The 13,470-nt window shown below is 38.8% G+C and overlaps 1 protein-coding gene across 1 annotated transcript in view; it reads right to left on the bottom strand.

Annotated features, from left to right (window-relative positions):
• lhx6b (LIM homeobox 6b) overlaps window positions 1-6,371 on the bottom strand; it is a 10,294-nt gene extending 3,923 nt beyond the window's left edge. Inside the window, exons 1-4 of the mRNA XM_037680029.1 lie at window positions 6,363-6,371; window positions 3,538-3,669; window positions 3,187-3,308; window positions 1,520-1,740 (exon numbers count right to left, since the gene is read on the bottom strand). Coding sequence (XP_037535957.1) covers window positions 1,520-1,740; window positions 3,187-3,308; window positions 3,538-3,669; window positions 6,363-6,371 — 484 coding nt within the window. The remainder of the gene's footprint in view (window positions 1-1,519; window positions 1,741-3,186; window positions 3,309-3,537; window positions 3,670-6,362) is intronic.
• Between the last annotated feature and the right edge of the window lie 7,099 nt (window positions 6,372-13,470).

The raw sequence follows: 13,470 nt of genomic DNA, 5'->3' as shown, positions 1-13,470 counted from the left end.
ATAAACATTTTCTTTTCAGTGGAATATTTCAGGTAATGAGAGGCAGAAGCTCATAAAGAGCAAACCAGATTCAACCTTAATTTTTACAGGTTAATCCCATTGAGCCTCGGGGACTCATTTACAAGAGAGACCTGATTTAACAAAGAGTGATGACAACAATGGCACAACAACGACAACAATAAACAATCATAAAGGATGCATACAATAAAAAATAAAAAAAATTAACAAGTGAAAATAAAATGATAATTAAAATAAAATGTAACAATAAAACAGCTAGGTTGTAAGGCGATGTGTTAAACTAAAAACAGGAACGTGTCTGCACTGGTTTTTGGCGATGAGCTCAGCAGATGTTTGAAGCCACTTAGAGAGATCAAGGTCGAGGGCTTCAAATCTTTCTGCAAGATATTCCAGGAAACAGGAGTGGAGTAGGAGAAGGCTCTTTTGTCTAGTTCAGTCCAGGATGGAACACTGCAGGTAATAATGTCCTGAGAGCGCACGCTGTAGCTGCACTCACGCAGAGACATGTAGGAGGAGATGTATGAAGGCAACAAACCAAGAAGTGATTTAAAGATGAAAATGTACCAGTGAGAGTCTGTGTGAAGTTAATGATGTCCAGTTAACCAGTGAATACATGGTGCAGTGGTGGGTACGATAATCACAGCCAGTTATGAATCTTAGTGCACCATGATAGACAGCATCCAACATCTGCAGGGTGCAAAATATATATTTTGCAGATATTTATTCTAAAAAAAAAAATCTGAAGTTGCACATTGAAACGTGGTAATTTAAAATACTTTTTTTTCTAAGGCTCAAACTCACAAGATACATGACCAAACATATTGCATAAGTACTCAAAAAACTCGTAATTTGTCATTTCAATGTCATAAATTAGTTAAAAGGTGTTTCAGAAAATCAAAGCAAAAGGCTCAAACATCCATGTCAACGTGTGTTTCCTGCGAGTGACACAGAAGGCTCTGGCTTATTTTTCCATTTGTTGTTTTTACAGGTTTTAAGGCGTCCCTGTGATGAACTTGCGACCCGTCCAGGGTGTACCCCGCCCCTCGCACAGTGATTGCTGGTCATGGACACCAGCGACCCCCGTGACCCAAAATGGAAGAAGCGGGTAAAAGATAATGGATGGATGGTTTTAAGGCTCACTGTCTGAATTTCTTTTTCTTCCTTTTATTTTTATGAAACATCAGACAGTGTGCATCATGGTCCTTTGGTTTTATTCACATCTTAATAAATCTGTCAGTAGAAAATTAAACTTCTCGTTCAGATTCAGATTCAGATTAGATTCAACCTTTCTGCTGTTGTACATACATTAGGCTGCAGAAAGCCTCTAACCAAAGGTGCTTACACAGTAAATGAATAGGAAACAGTAAAATACAATGTGTTCGTTATGCATTATGTATCATATGTTGCTGGGACTGTATGACCAGGGCTGTAATAAGCCATGATTCCTCCTTAGAGGGTGGATTTGTCACCATTAAAGCTCTCCCCTCAGTGTTTGTGTTACCGTTCTCTGCAGCCCTGCGCAGGTTGTCCAGCATGATGTTGTAGTGGCTCCGGCACAGCACCCTGCCCTCCACCAGGCCGAACTCCTCCCCGGTCGACAGCTGCCTCTTGCAGGAGTAGCAGGCGAAGCAGGCCAGGTGGTACACGCTGCCCCGAGCCCGCCGCACCCAGTCGCTGGCGTACACCTGCCGGCCACACTGGGCACATTTAGTCCCAAACCTACTGTGAGGGACGAGGACTCAGTGAGACATTTTCTTCTGAAACACATTAATTGTTGCTTTGTCTTTGCTGCTTGAGCTTCAGAAATACATCCAAAGTTTTGTAGCCTAAAAAAAATCCAACTTAGCAATAAAATGAGAATTTGTTTTCTGTTTTTATGCAGAAAGAAAATTAAATCTGTGCAGATTTGAGGCTGGAAATGAAACTGAGACTTTAAAAATGAAAAGCAGCCATTCCTGTAATCCAGCAGAAACAAAGTGAGCTGCTTTTGGCTCCTGTGTGTCAGTTTGGTTTGTCAGAAAACACACGAAGGTAAACAAAAACAATGAGGGTCTTTTAGAGCTATAGAGCCACAAAATTATCAAATATTCCCAATTACAGCGACTAATTCTCTGAGGAATGACCAAAACTAACAAAAGGCAGAAAAGTTTCAGCTGAGAAACTGTTCAGCTCATTAAGTTTGATCAACATGAGCAGATTCAAAACAGCTGATGGTTTTAAAATGATTCAAAGTGGTGTTCAAATCCGATCAAAGATCAATTAGTTGTCTGAAAAATGATCCAGCTGTGGTCCAGTGATTTATCACATGTGGAAAGCGTCATTGAAACAGTTATTTTATCAAAATAAAATTAAAATAATTTTTTTTAGTCATTTAAAATGTATTTTTATTGTTTTAACTGACACAATAAAGCTTAGATTTAAAAGTAAATACATTCATTCAACCTTTATTTAGACAGGTTAATCCCACCGAGTGTCGAGGACTCATAGCCTGATTTGAACAAAGAATACAGCAGCTTTAAAATAATATGATTTTCTACAAAACTTCAAAAACAGTTTTAAATTTGAAATAAAAATACCAAACAGATCAGAAAAAAATAGACATTTTAAAAATCGGTTTAGAGCACAGAAATATACAGAAACAGTTTTGTTTTAGTCTACTTTAATTTATTTTTAAGTGTTTTATTTAAATGGGCCTCTTTTTAAATATGCTGATAAAACATCAAATAGATTATTTAAATATTTGTTAATTTAAAATGAAAAACTCAAATTTTCAATTTGGAAAAAAAAACCATTTTGATTAACATTATGGAATAAATGTGTAATTAGATATTTTAAATAACTTTATACGTTCAAATAATGAATCGTTCATAATTTGCACCTTTTTAAACTCAAGGTGACACAAAGTGCTTTACAGATGTTTAAAACAAACAAGGCAACAATTTTAAATGTTTAAAGCAGTCAAATTAAATATTAAAAAACTAATAATTTACAAACAAGCTGTGTTTGCGTCTCTTTAAATTATATTTAAAAAAATTACAGCTCTTTTTATCGTCCTGTCGCAATTCTGTAAAATGAACAAAAATATTTAAACTAAAATATTTAAACTAAAAAATAACAACAATAATCTGCTGCCTGAATTCATTTAATAAATATAATCTCAGTTCTTACCTGAAATAATCCAGTTTGCAGTAAATCTCTTTGTTTTTGACGTAGCAGCTGGAGTGTTGGCGCAGAGAGGCCCTGCAGACTGAGCACGCCAAACAGCCCACGTGCCAGTTCAGGTTGTTCACCTGCCATCAGAAAACACACAAATCAAATCAACTACACACACACACGCACACACACACACACACACATCACCAGCTGATGAACACGCACGGTCCAATCCGAGAAGGAGAAATCCGTTAAATCCTCCAGAGCGAGTTTCAAAAGTTTAGAGACGTGCAGACAAATAATTAGAAATAAATGAACTCATCCTGGAGAGGATTTAAAATCTAATAAATAAGAAGCTGTTCCGACCTTCAGCAGGTACCGGTCGTGGATCTCCGTCCCGCAGCTCGCGCACTGGTTCTTGGCAGGAGGAGAGCAGAGACAGGAGGCCTCCGCCGGGCTGGACTCCTCCGACTCCTTCTTCACCTCCGGCTCGGACTGCTTAACACACACACACGCACCGATTTTCAATCCCTCTCATAAGGCTTCAAGAAAAATGTGGCTTCAGATGTGATATATATATATATATATATATATATATATTTTTTTAAGGAAAATCAATTGATCTGAACATAAACCTTTTATTTTTATGAAAAGAAAACTTAAAACTGCGATTCTCCAGAAGCATCTTCTGTTTTTGCTCCATCCGTCCTTATTAAAAAGCTTCACCTGATGCTTTAATAAAAAATTAAATGAGCAGAAGGACAGAGAAAAGACTTGGACCCTGAAGGTCCAGATGTTGGTGACTCACCATGTTCCGGCGCTGAACGCTTCACTCCGAGAGGAGCTCCAGTCTGCGCTGCGCGTTACGCATCCCTGCCGCAACCCAAACCACATCCAGTCCAAAACACCGACTTATTACGGTTCCTCCTGCATTTAAACCCTGGCAACAAAAGAAATTTTGATGCAATTAGAAGAAGAAGAAGAAGAAAAAAAAAAAACACTACACAGGATCGATGGTTGCTTTTGTGCGCAACGGAAGGCTGGATGTTGCAATCACAAGAAAAGGGTGGCACTATATCTGCAATTAGCGGCGGATTGAAACGCTCTGCGTGATAAGAGGCAGCCAGAGTGTCAATTTCACCTGTCAATCAAAGTGCACGCAGCCGTGCCACCAAGCTCACGGAGAAAGGAGCGGCGCATTCTAATTTCAAAAGCCACATAATCGAAAATCGAAAAAAAAAAAAAAAAAATCTCCAAAGTGAAGAGGCTCAATTGGAGATCGGTCTATTCATGAGAGACAATGTGCAGAAACTGCTGCTGATCTTCACAGAAAGGAGCCTGATTGTCTCCTCATCGTGATGGACCCATTTAGGCACTCCAAGGCTCCCCCGGGTGATTACAGCTGCATTCACCAAGTGCCAAAAAACTGCGTTTGGACTCCGTGTTGTCCTTCACGATTGGAAATTAACACGAACGCAAGATTATGTTAATTACCAGCTAGGATATAAACATTGGAAGCAGTGAAATGAGACGAGGTGGTCTGTAGGAACAGATACTTCAGACGCAGAGAGGCTCCGAAAAGCAGCATCGTTCAAAGTTTATCCGGAGCATCAAGAGTCCAAAGAGTCCTCCTTTACGCGCTGTCCTCCCCCTTCTCTGCTCCGAGTCCCTGCCTCGACTGGGAGTTTACATCCACTCAGGTCAGACAGGATGTGATGCTGGTGAGCCTTCACCCTCCTCTTCATCAGGAAAATTCAAGTTTAGAGACGGATTCAAAACAAAAACACTCCCTGAGTTGGAGCTTTTCCGCTTCAATGTATGGAAGCAAACATGAGGTATTTATTTTAAAGAACTTCTTTTGTCTGAGTGATCATGTATTTTCTAAAAATTTAAAGTTTATAGGTTTCCCCCGCCTGTGCTTTTAATGATTCTGCAGCTTTGCTTCAGATTAAAGCTTCTTTTTGTGCGTTTGTTAAATTAATGAAGCAGGTTCACATCCTGGAAATAAAACAGACACTTATGGCAGCTGAAAAGTCAAAATGGGTCAATAATCAATGCAGAATTAATGCATCTAAATGTTGTGAGTCCAACAGTTTGTCAGCCCACATATAGATGCTTTTATTTTATTTAAACGATCTTTATAAATCGGAATTGGTGCAGAATCAATTATATAATTTTCACATTTGTCCTTTTTTGAAAACTGCAGCACTTTAATGTTTTTATTCCTGAAGTGCAGCTCAGAGAGTTGCATCAGGTACTGACGAGTGGAGTCCTTAAGAGTCAGAGTCGTTTGTCCTTTTTGGTTCTGAGAGCTTCGAGGAGCGTTTGAGCTCCTTATCCTTTGCATCAATCACCACAAAGATGCAAATCAGGAGGTGCCTCAGAACAAAAGGAGGGTGCTTCTTCCTCTTCAGGCTGCTGGCCTGACTTTAAACTTCCCACATTTATGTTTTCATTAATCATCAACATAATGAGAAGATCAGAGTCTCCTGTATTAAAACAAAAGAAGAACACAAGACATGGTTGGGACATTTTTTCATACGTCGGCATAAGTTCTTTAATTCCTTCATCCAAAGCTGAAAAGCTGCAGCTTGATGTTTTTTTGTTGCTTCCTAAATCTGAGTAATGTATCCATAAATAAAGTGGTCCGGAAATGCAAAACACCTTCATGTTCAACAGTTACAACAATAAAAAAGAAAATTTGCATAAAAAAAATCAGTAATCAGTAAATTGGTGGTTTCAGCTCGTGCATGAGCTCAGATTTCTGTTGGCCTGTCGTCTCCTCAGCACTTACATTGTGTTTCACTGAGGAGCAAGAAATATTTGTGTGGACTTTATTTTAGTAACGTGTTTATTTTCTAAAAAACCAAAGCCTTAAAAATGCACTTTGAGACGAAAAACATATTCTAAAGAATTCAAACTCTCCTGAGTTCGATCCTTCGTCCTCTTTTCAACAGAAGGATTTGTGTGAACAGAAATCAAATAAAGTGAAGACGAAAGCAAAGTTTTGTTTCATAAATTTTATTTGAACGCGTTAAAAATGGCCGTACAATTGATTTGCTCTTGAAAACCACAAATTCAAAAGAAATTGTGGATGTTTTTCTCTCCACCTGTTTGTTTTAGTCAGGATCTTGATTGCAGAGGTGATTTGAGTTTGAGAAAATAAGGGACATTTCTTGTTCCATGCTTACTGGTGTCATGTTGCAACGTGGGTTCAAATCACTGCAATCACCTGTTTCATCATAAAAACTCACACTGGAGTGAGGAACATCAGAGACAACATCAAGGATTTAAAACTTGGGATCTGATTAGAAAATATTTGTGATTTTTTTTTTTTTGTAAAATATGAAACATCATTTTCTGTTTTCTGTCATTGCTGTGTTATTTGACATGTCACAGTGTTTTGTGCTTCAGGGCCACCGTACTTTTGTTTCTTGAAAAGTCTTCAGTCTTTCTGAAATCAGACTTCAGGTGTTTTCTCTTCGTCTCAGAGCTGCAGAAACTTTAACCTCAGCCGAGCAGCAACTGCAGATCGATGACTGAACAAACCTTTTATCAGACCAACAACTCAAGTCTGAACTCTTGTCAGGCAAAAGGAAAACTGAAAGTAATCTTTTGTAAAACAACAACTCATCGGAGATTCCTGATCAAGAAGTTGTGGAAAATAGATTCATGTTGCCTTTGAGCCAGAACTTCATCAGTTTTACCAACAGGCAGATCTTCCACTTGGCCTCCTCCCTGATCAGTTACATTTAGAAAAGAGCTGCTGTCATCCTAAGCAGGCGGTCATTATGCAAATATTATTCATTTCTAACATTTAAACTCAGGAACACAAAATGTCACCTTCTGATTTCATGAAATGTTTAATTCAGGGTTTAGTGTGAACTCAGATAAACTCCTTTCCTGTAGCAGATGTGTGTGTCCTCATGAGAAAGACAAGGAATGGACAGAATATATTTATTTTTTTATATTTGAAACAAAAATGCATATGACTGTTTCCACACATTTATTATCTCTATGGAAATAAAGCAAATATTCTTAACGTTTGTGAGTGAATCTATGTTTGTTTATATCCAAAAGTGAAGGAAAATATGTGCAAAGATTGTTGAATAAAAAATAGAAAAAAACAAACGAACTGTGATTTATTAGTTTTTAATATTTTAAAATAAACAAGTCTAACAAACAACCAATGTCATAGAAAGAACAGAGTTATATTCATATAGAGAAAATCTTGTGTCAAATGATTAAAACAGTAGTTTTTAAAATTTCTTTTTAGTATTTAAGTAGAATTTAAACATGATTTTTAGATGGAATGTAAAAATTGACTTATTTTAAAACCAATTTTGTGTGCAGGTTGATGTTAATAAATAATAAACTCCATAAAGCTGTGCTTCCACACGGCAAATCAAAATTCAGATGCATATGCTGGAAACAATATTGTGTTTTCAAGATTTCTCTGAAACTAAAGGGTTTTTACTGCAAACACTTGGAGAGGAAATTAAATTCATGCAAGTAAAGTTTTCTATGAAGTCAATGACACTTTATTTGCTATGAAGCACCTAAAAGCACCATAGATGCAGAGCTATGCTGTTTCAGACTGTTTGGTCCAACACTTTGTCGTTTCCTCTCGGTGGAAGTGGACTGATCCTGAAGCAGGAGGACCTTGAAGGAGAACAGTGAATTTGACCTCCCCTGCCTCTGAACCTGTTCAGGACACTTTCTGTCTGCTTTAAAGGATTCAAGGTTCTTTATTTGTCATTCCACCACATATGGTGGAATGACATTATGTAAACAGGGTCTCAGTTACATCCAACAAAAGTATTAAAATGTTAAAGAAAAACAGTAATGAGATCTAAGATATGAACTAAGAAAAATGTCAGTAAAAATACACTAAGCACTAGTAGTACAAAAACAATATGCAGCACGAACATGAGTCTGTGTGAACAGATGAGCATGCATGAACACAGCAACATGAAACAGATCAGCAGCAACATGAAACAGATCAGCAGCAATATGATGTGATTTTTCACAGTGATTATTCTGGTTAGAGATTCATGAGTCTAACAGCCTCAGGGTAGAAGCTGTTCCTCAGTCTAGTGGTTCTACACTTAATGCTCCTTAACCTCCTTCCTGAGGGGAGTGGGGCAAAAAGTGTGTGTGCTGGGTGAGTGGGGTCCTTCATGATGCAGGTGGTCCTCTTCCTGCATCTGTAGGCGTAAATGTCTGTGATGATGGGGAGACTGATTCCAACAGACTTCTGTGCAGCTTTCACCACTCTCTGCAAGGCTTTTCTTTCTGCAGCTGTGCAGCCTCCATGCCACACGTTGATGCTGGAGCACAGGATGCTCTCCACTGCACACCTGTAGAAGGAGGAGAGGACTGAGTTTCCCAGACCAGACCAGCTACCTGAGGAAGTAGAGTCTCTGATTAGCTTTCTTGATCAGGGTGGTGGTGTTGTTGCTCCAGCTGAGGTTGTCATTCAGGTGTACACCCAAGTACTTGTAGCTGGAGACCACTTCCACCATAGATCCTCCTATGTTCGGGGGGTGGGGTGAGGTGTTGCTCCTTTTGAAGTCCACGACCATCTCCTTCATCTTCTTCACATTGATGTGAAGGTTGTTCTCTTTGCACCAGCTCTCCAGGTGTTCCACCTCCTGCCTGTAGCTGGACTCATCATTGTTTGTGATGCATCCCACCACTGCTGTCTCATCTGCAAACTTTACAATGTGACAGCCTGGATGGGTAGCTGCACAGTCATACGTGAGCAGAGTAAACAGGAGAGGGCTCAGCACACAGCCCTGAGGGAGCCAGTGCTGAGGGTTATGGTGAAGTTAAGGGTTAAGGAGAAGTTGTGGGTTAAGGAGAAGTTGTGGGTTAAGGAGAAGTTGTGGGTTAAGGAGAAGTTGTGGATCCTCACTGACTGTGGTCTGTTTGTTAAGAAGACTAGTACCCAGTTACAAATGGAGGGGCTTAGTTGTAATGTGAATAATTTGTCCATCAGAGTTTGGGGGATCATGGTGTTGAAGGCAGACATGAAGTCCACAAAGAGCATACGGATGTAGGAGTCCTTCTGCTCCAGGTGGGTGAGAGCAGTGTGGACCACAGAGGAGATGCCGTCCTCTGTTGATTGGTTCTCACAGTATGCATACTGGTGAGGGTCCTCGTTGATGTTGATGGTTGTTTTAATGTGGGTCATAACCAGTTTTTCGAAGCATTTAGCGACTATTGGGGTGAGGGCTACTGGCCAGTAGTCATTCAGACCAGTCACTGTAGATCTCTCTGGGACTGGGATGACGGTAGCAGTCTTCAGGCAGGTGGGAACTGTCACCATGGTAAGTGAGGAGTTAAAGATGTCGGCCAGCACCTCACAGAGCTTTTCGGCACAGTAAACCAGTTTCTAAACCAGTTTCTTTTGATGCAAACTAGATGCAGTTAAACTGAAGTCATTTTCACCAAGTGTTGGGGTGATGTTAGCGAGACCGCTTTGGTTCTCAAGATGATTCTCATTTCTGCAAGTAAGTGCTCATAAAGTGGTTATTTTGTCAACAGATGGTTAAGAACATGTTAAATTGTATGTTTGACTTTATCCAGTAAAATTCATTTCATTCTGTTTGTGAACTTGATTGTTTTCCTGCATCTGCACCGTTACTTGGCTTAAATGCAGCATGACTATCAGCGATAATATCTGCGGATGGATCACCTGGTGCTACTGAAGACATTATATTGATCCCTGATCATATCTTTTGGAGCTGTCCTAAATCATTTTCTTACTGGGGCAAAATTAAGCAAAGTATTGATAATATTATTGGGACCAATATCCCCTTAAATTGTTATTTTTTGACAAATGACTAGTGTAAAAGGGTTTAACAATAAATACTGGGATATGCTGAATATTATGTTAACTGTCAGTAAAAAAGCAATAACATGAAAGCAGATGACTGACAAGACACCCAGAAGAATGGATGGATTCATGTGCTCAGCCTGTTTCAACCACAGAGTTTATTTTTAAAGCACATTTAAAACAACCCATGTTGAAGAAAGTGCTTTATAAAATAAGGAAGCTTTGCAGGTCAATGAAATCCATATAAAGTGAATGATTTTAATTCAATAAACCAATCAGCAAATAGAAAAACAATACATTCTGCTCATCTAAAAATTAAAGCCAGTGAAACAAATGAGTTTTCAGCTAAGTTTGGTCTTAAAACACTAAAGAGCGATGCTACATTTAAAACACAAGATGGGTTGTTGCTTTCATGCAGATGGGCATGAACTTTTCCATCTTTGCATCGTTTTAAACCATATTTACACACTGACACAATTACAGGTTTTTAGTTGTTCTTTTACTTTATTCCAAAAGAAATTGAACTCCTTTGGCTCACACCACTTTTAGATTTTTTTTTTTTTTACCACAAAAGGCTGTAAGCGATGCTAAAGATTTTTCCAAGTCAGATTATTTAATGTAATGTGTAGTTCAAGTGAAATTAACTTCTTTCAGTCATACAATGTTTGCCCACCTGAAGGTTTTTCAATGGTAGCCTGAAGAAATATTTGAAGGGTGGAGCGACACCTAAACGCAACACCAAGATCTTAATTTGTTTCTCTTGAACTCCTGCTGCTACAGTCCATGTGAATGTTGTTGGATCCTCAAGATAAGTAGCTGGATCTGATTTGCACCGAGGTTCATTTCTGCAATCAAAGGCCGTGATTTAAGAAAAAAATATTAGCCTTAAATGGTGAATAAGCTGTAATCGAAGCAATATGCTCCATCCTGTTACAAGATGTTTGTTTAAATCCTTATTTCTGCAGGTAAACTCGAAGCTTTTGCAGGAGTTGCTGCTGAGAAAATGGGTAAAACAAAGAGAACTGAAACCAAATGAATGTTTGCATATGGGAGCTTGCTGGAGATGAGTTTGACATCTCAAGACTCACAATCCAGCAGCGTCCAACGTTCAACCGGCGGCTTCTACTGAGATCAAACCAGTCTCCATTACAGTCCTGCAGCCAAGTTTTCAACAAACAAAGGAAATGGCACATTACCCCATCCCTCTCTCTCTCTGAAAGGTTGCACTGCAGGGAAAAAACTCCAGTTATTTAACAAATACACGTTTATTTGGAGTACAGACAGGGAAAAATGAAGGCCTTTTTTCAGCACTTGCACTCCATATGACAGCAATTTGGGAGTATTGTGTATTTTGGCCCGAGCGTGTGGTCTATGATAGATGACGAGAGAAAATCACGAGCCGCTGGCCTGAGCACAGACATGCAAATTGCTTTCAGCTGATTGCTGCATTCTGCTTGATATTTATCAAGTGGATTACAGTACGCGTCATTATTTACAGGCAGGAAGCAGCTGATCAAGTCCACCACAGGAGGAGAAAGACGAGAGCTGACCCTTTGCTCCTGCCAGGTGAAAGTGCAAACCCCTCCAGTGACCAGCTTTAGTTTCCTCAAATAAATTCTGCTTTATCACAACAGAAATGATTCAAACAACTCAATATAATCCAAATTTACAACCTCAAACAAGCATTTTAGCAGAGGTAATTGAGATTATTGTGAGCATTTCACACATAAAGCAAATATAAACAGAAGTTATTCATCTGACTCCACCTGGTGAACGTAGCTCCAGAGTCTGCTTTCTTTTAGCGCCAATTTTGTTTTCAGTAATCTGCAGGAAATATCAGCCTCTGCACTGTCTCAGCCATTTATTTGAACAGCAAATTTCACAGATCAAAGTTATAACTTTTTAAAGGAAAACCACATTCACAGGAAACACGGTTTGGCATCGCTTCACAGGAGTTGTTTGGCTCAACTTCATCTTTTATAAAACGTTGCAACTCGGTGGTTTTGCAATTCATTACAGAAGCCCTGAAACAAAAGTGGAAGGGAAAAAAGAGATGCTCAAATGTATAAACCAAATGAACTGTTTCTACTGATTTGTAACTTATTAGCAGGTTTAAATAACTCCTTGCAGTTTTTCTTGAACGAGCAAAAGTATTTCTTGGAACCCTTTTTCAAATTTTGTTAAAAAAGCATCCTTAAAAGTCAAGGGTTAAACAAACAACATGTTTTTGTCCCTGATTAAGCCATTATATAGGCCTGTATAAAAATAATAAATAAAAAAAGAGTCCACATAAAATATTAATGAATCGCCAGGAACTTTCATTTGGCTTTCAAAACTGACGTTTGCCAATCCAATTAGTAGAATTAAAAAAATCTTTAAAACACTATTTGCTATAAAGATATGAAGCCGGGGGTAGATTTTATGGATCTAAGAAAACAATTTAATTCCTTTATACTTATTTATTTTCCACTTTCCCAAAGTTTCTGTAAGTCATCAATACAAACTGTCTGTGAATAAAAAGAGCTCAGTCACACCCAAACGATCACAGATTGATGCTGAGTCAGGATCATGCGTGGCTCGTTGTTTTAAAGCCCGGTCGACCTCAGCCAAACAGCTGCTGAGAGCCAAACTAAACAGAAAACAAACAAAAACACAGTTGGTCACACATGGGACTCGACTCAGCGTCCAAGAATAAACCAAGTGGTAGGAAAGTATTTTAGCTTAGTTTTATTGTATTAAATGAGGGCGGCACGGTGGCTCAGTTGGTAGAGCTGCTGTATCTCAACAAGAAGGTCATTGGATCAAATCCCAACAGAGGCCTTTCTGGGTGGAGTTTGCATGTTCTCTCTGTGCATGTGTGGGTTTTCTGCGGGTACTCCAGTTTCCTCCCACAGACCAAAAACATGCATGTTGGGCTGATTGTTACTCTAAATTGTCCCTAGGTGTGAGTGAATGGTTGTTTGTCTTGTTTGTCTCTATGTGTCCCTGTGATGGACTGGAGACATGTCCTGCCTCTCGCACAGTGACTGCTGGATATAGGCACCAGTGACCCCGGCAACTCGGAATGGAAGAAGTGGGTAAAGATAATAGATGGATGGATGGATGCATTAAATGAAAAACCTGAGAGCTGAATGACTGCTAAAAGCGACTGAACGAGCAAAAGGATAAAAATGTAAAAATAATTGGCAAAACAGTAGCAAAAAGTTGAAGTTATTAAAAAAAGTACCAGAAGTTAAAAAGTTAAACAGAAATGCAGACATTAAAACTAAAAATAGCAAAACAGTTGCTCGAAGTTGAAATTAGCAGGAGAGTAGCTAAAACCTGAAATAAGCAAAACAGTAAGAGCTATTTTTTATCAGAACTGTAGCTACAATCTAAAATTAGCAGAACAGATGCTAAAAGTTAGACTCAGCAGAACAACAGCTACAAGTTGAAATGAGCAAAGTAATAAAGATGAA

Source organism: Nematolebias whitei, chromosome 8 (assembly GCF_014905685.2).
Source record: "Nematolebias whitei isolate Nwh7 chromosome 8, NemWhi1, whole genome shotgun sequence".
NCBI classification, from domain to species: domain Eukaryota; kingdom Metazoa; phylum Chordata; class Actinopteri; order Cyprinodontiformes; family Rivulidae; genus Nematolebias; species Nematolebias whitei.
This window is presented reverse-complemented; position numbering and strand designations above follow the sequence as displayed.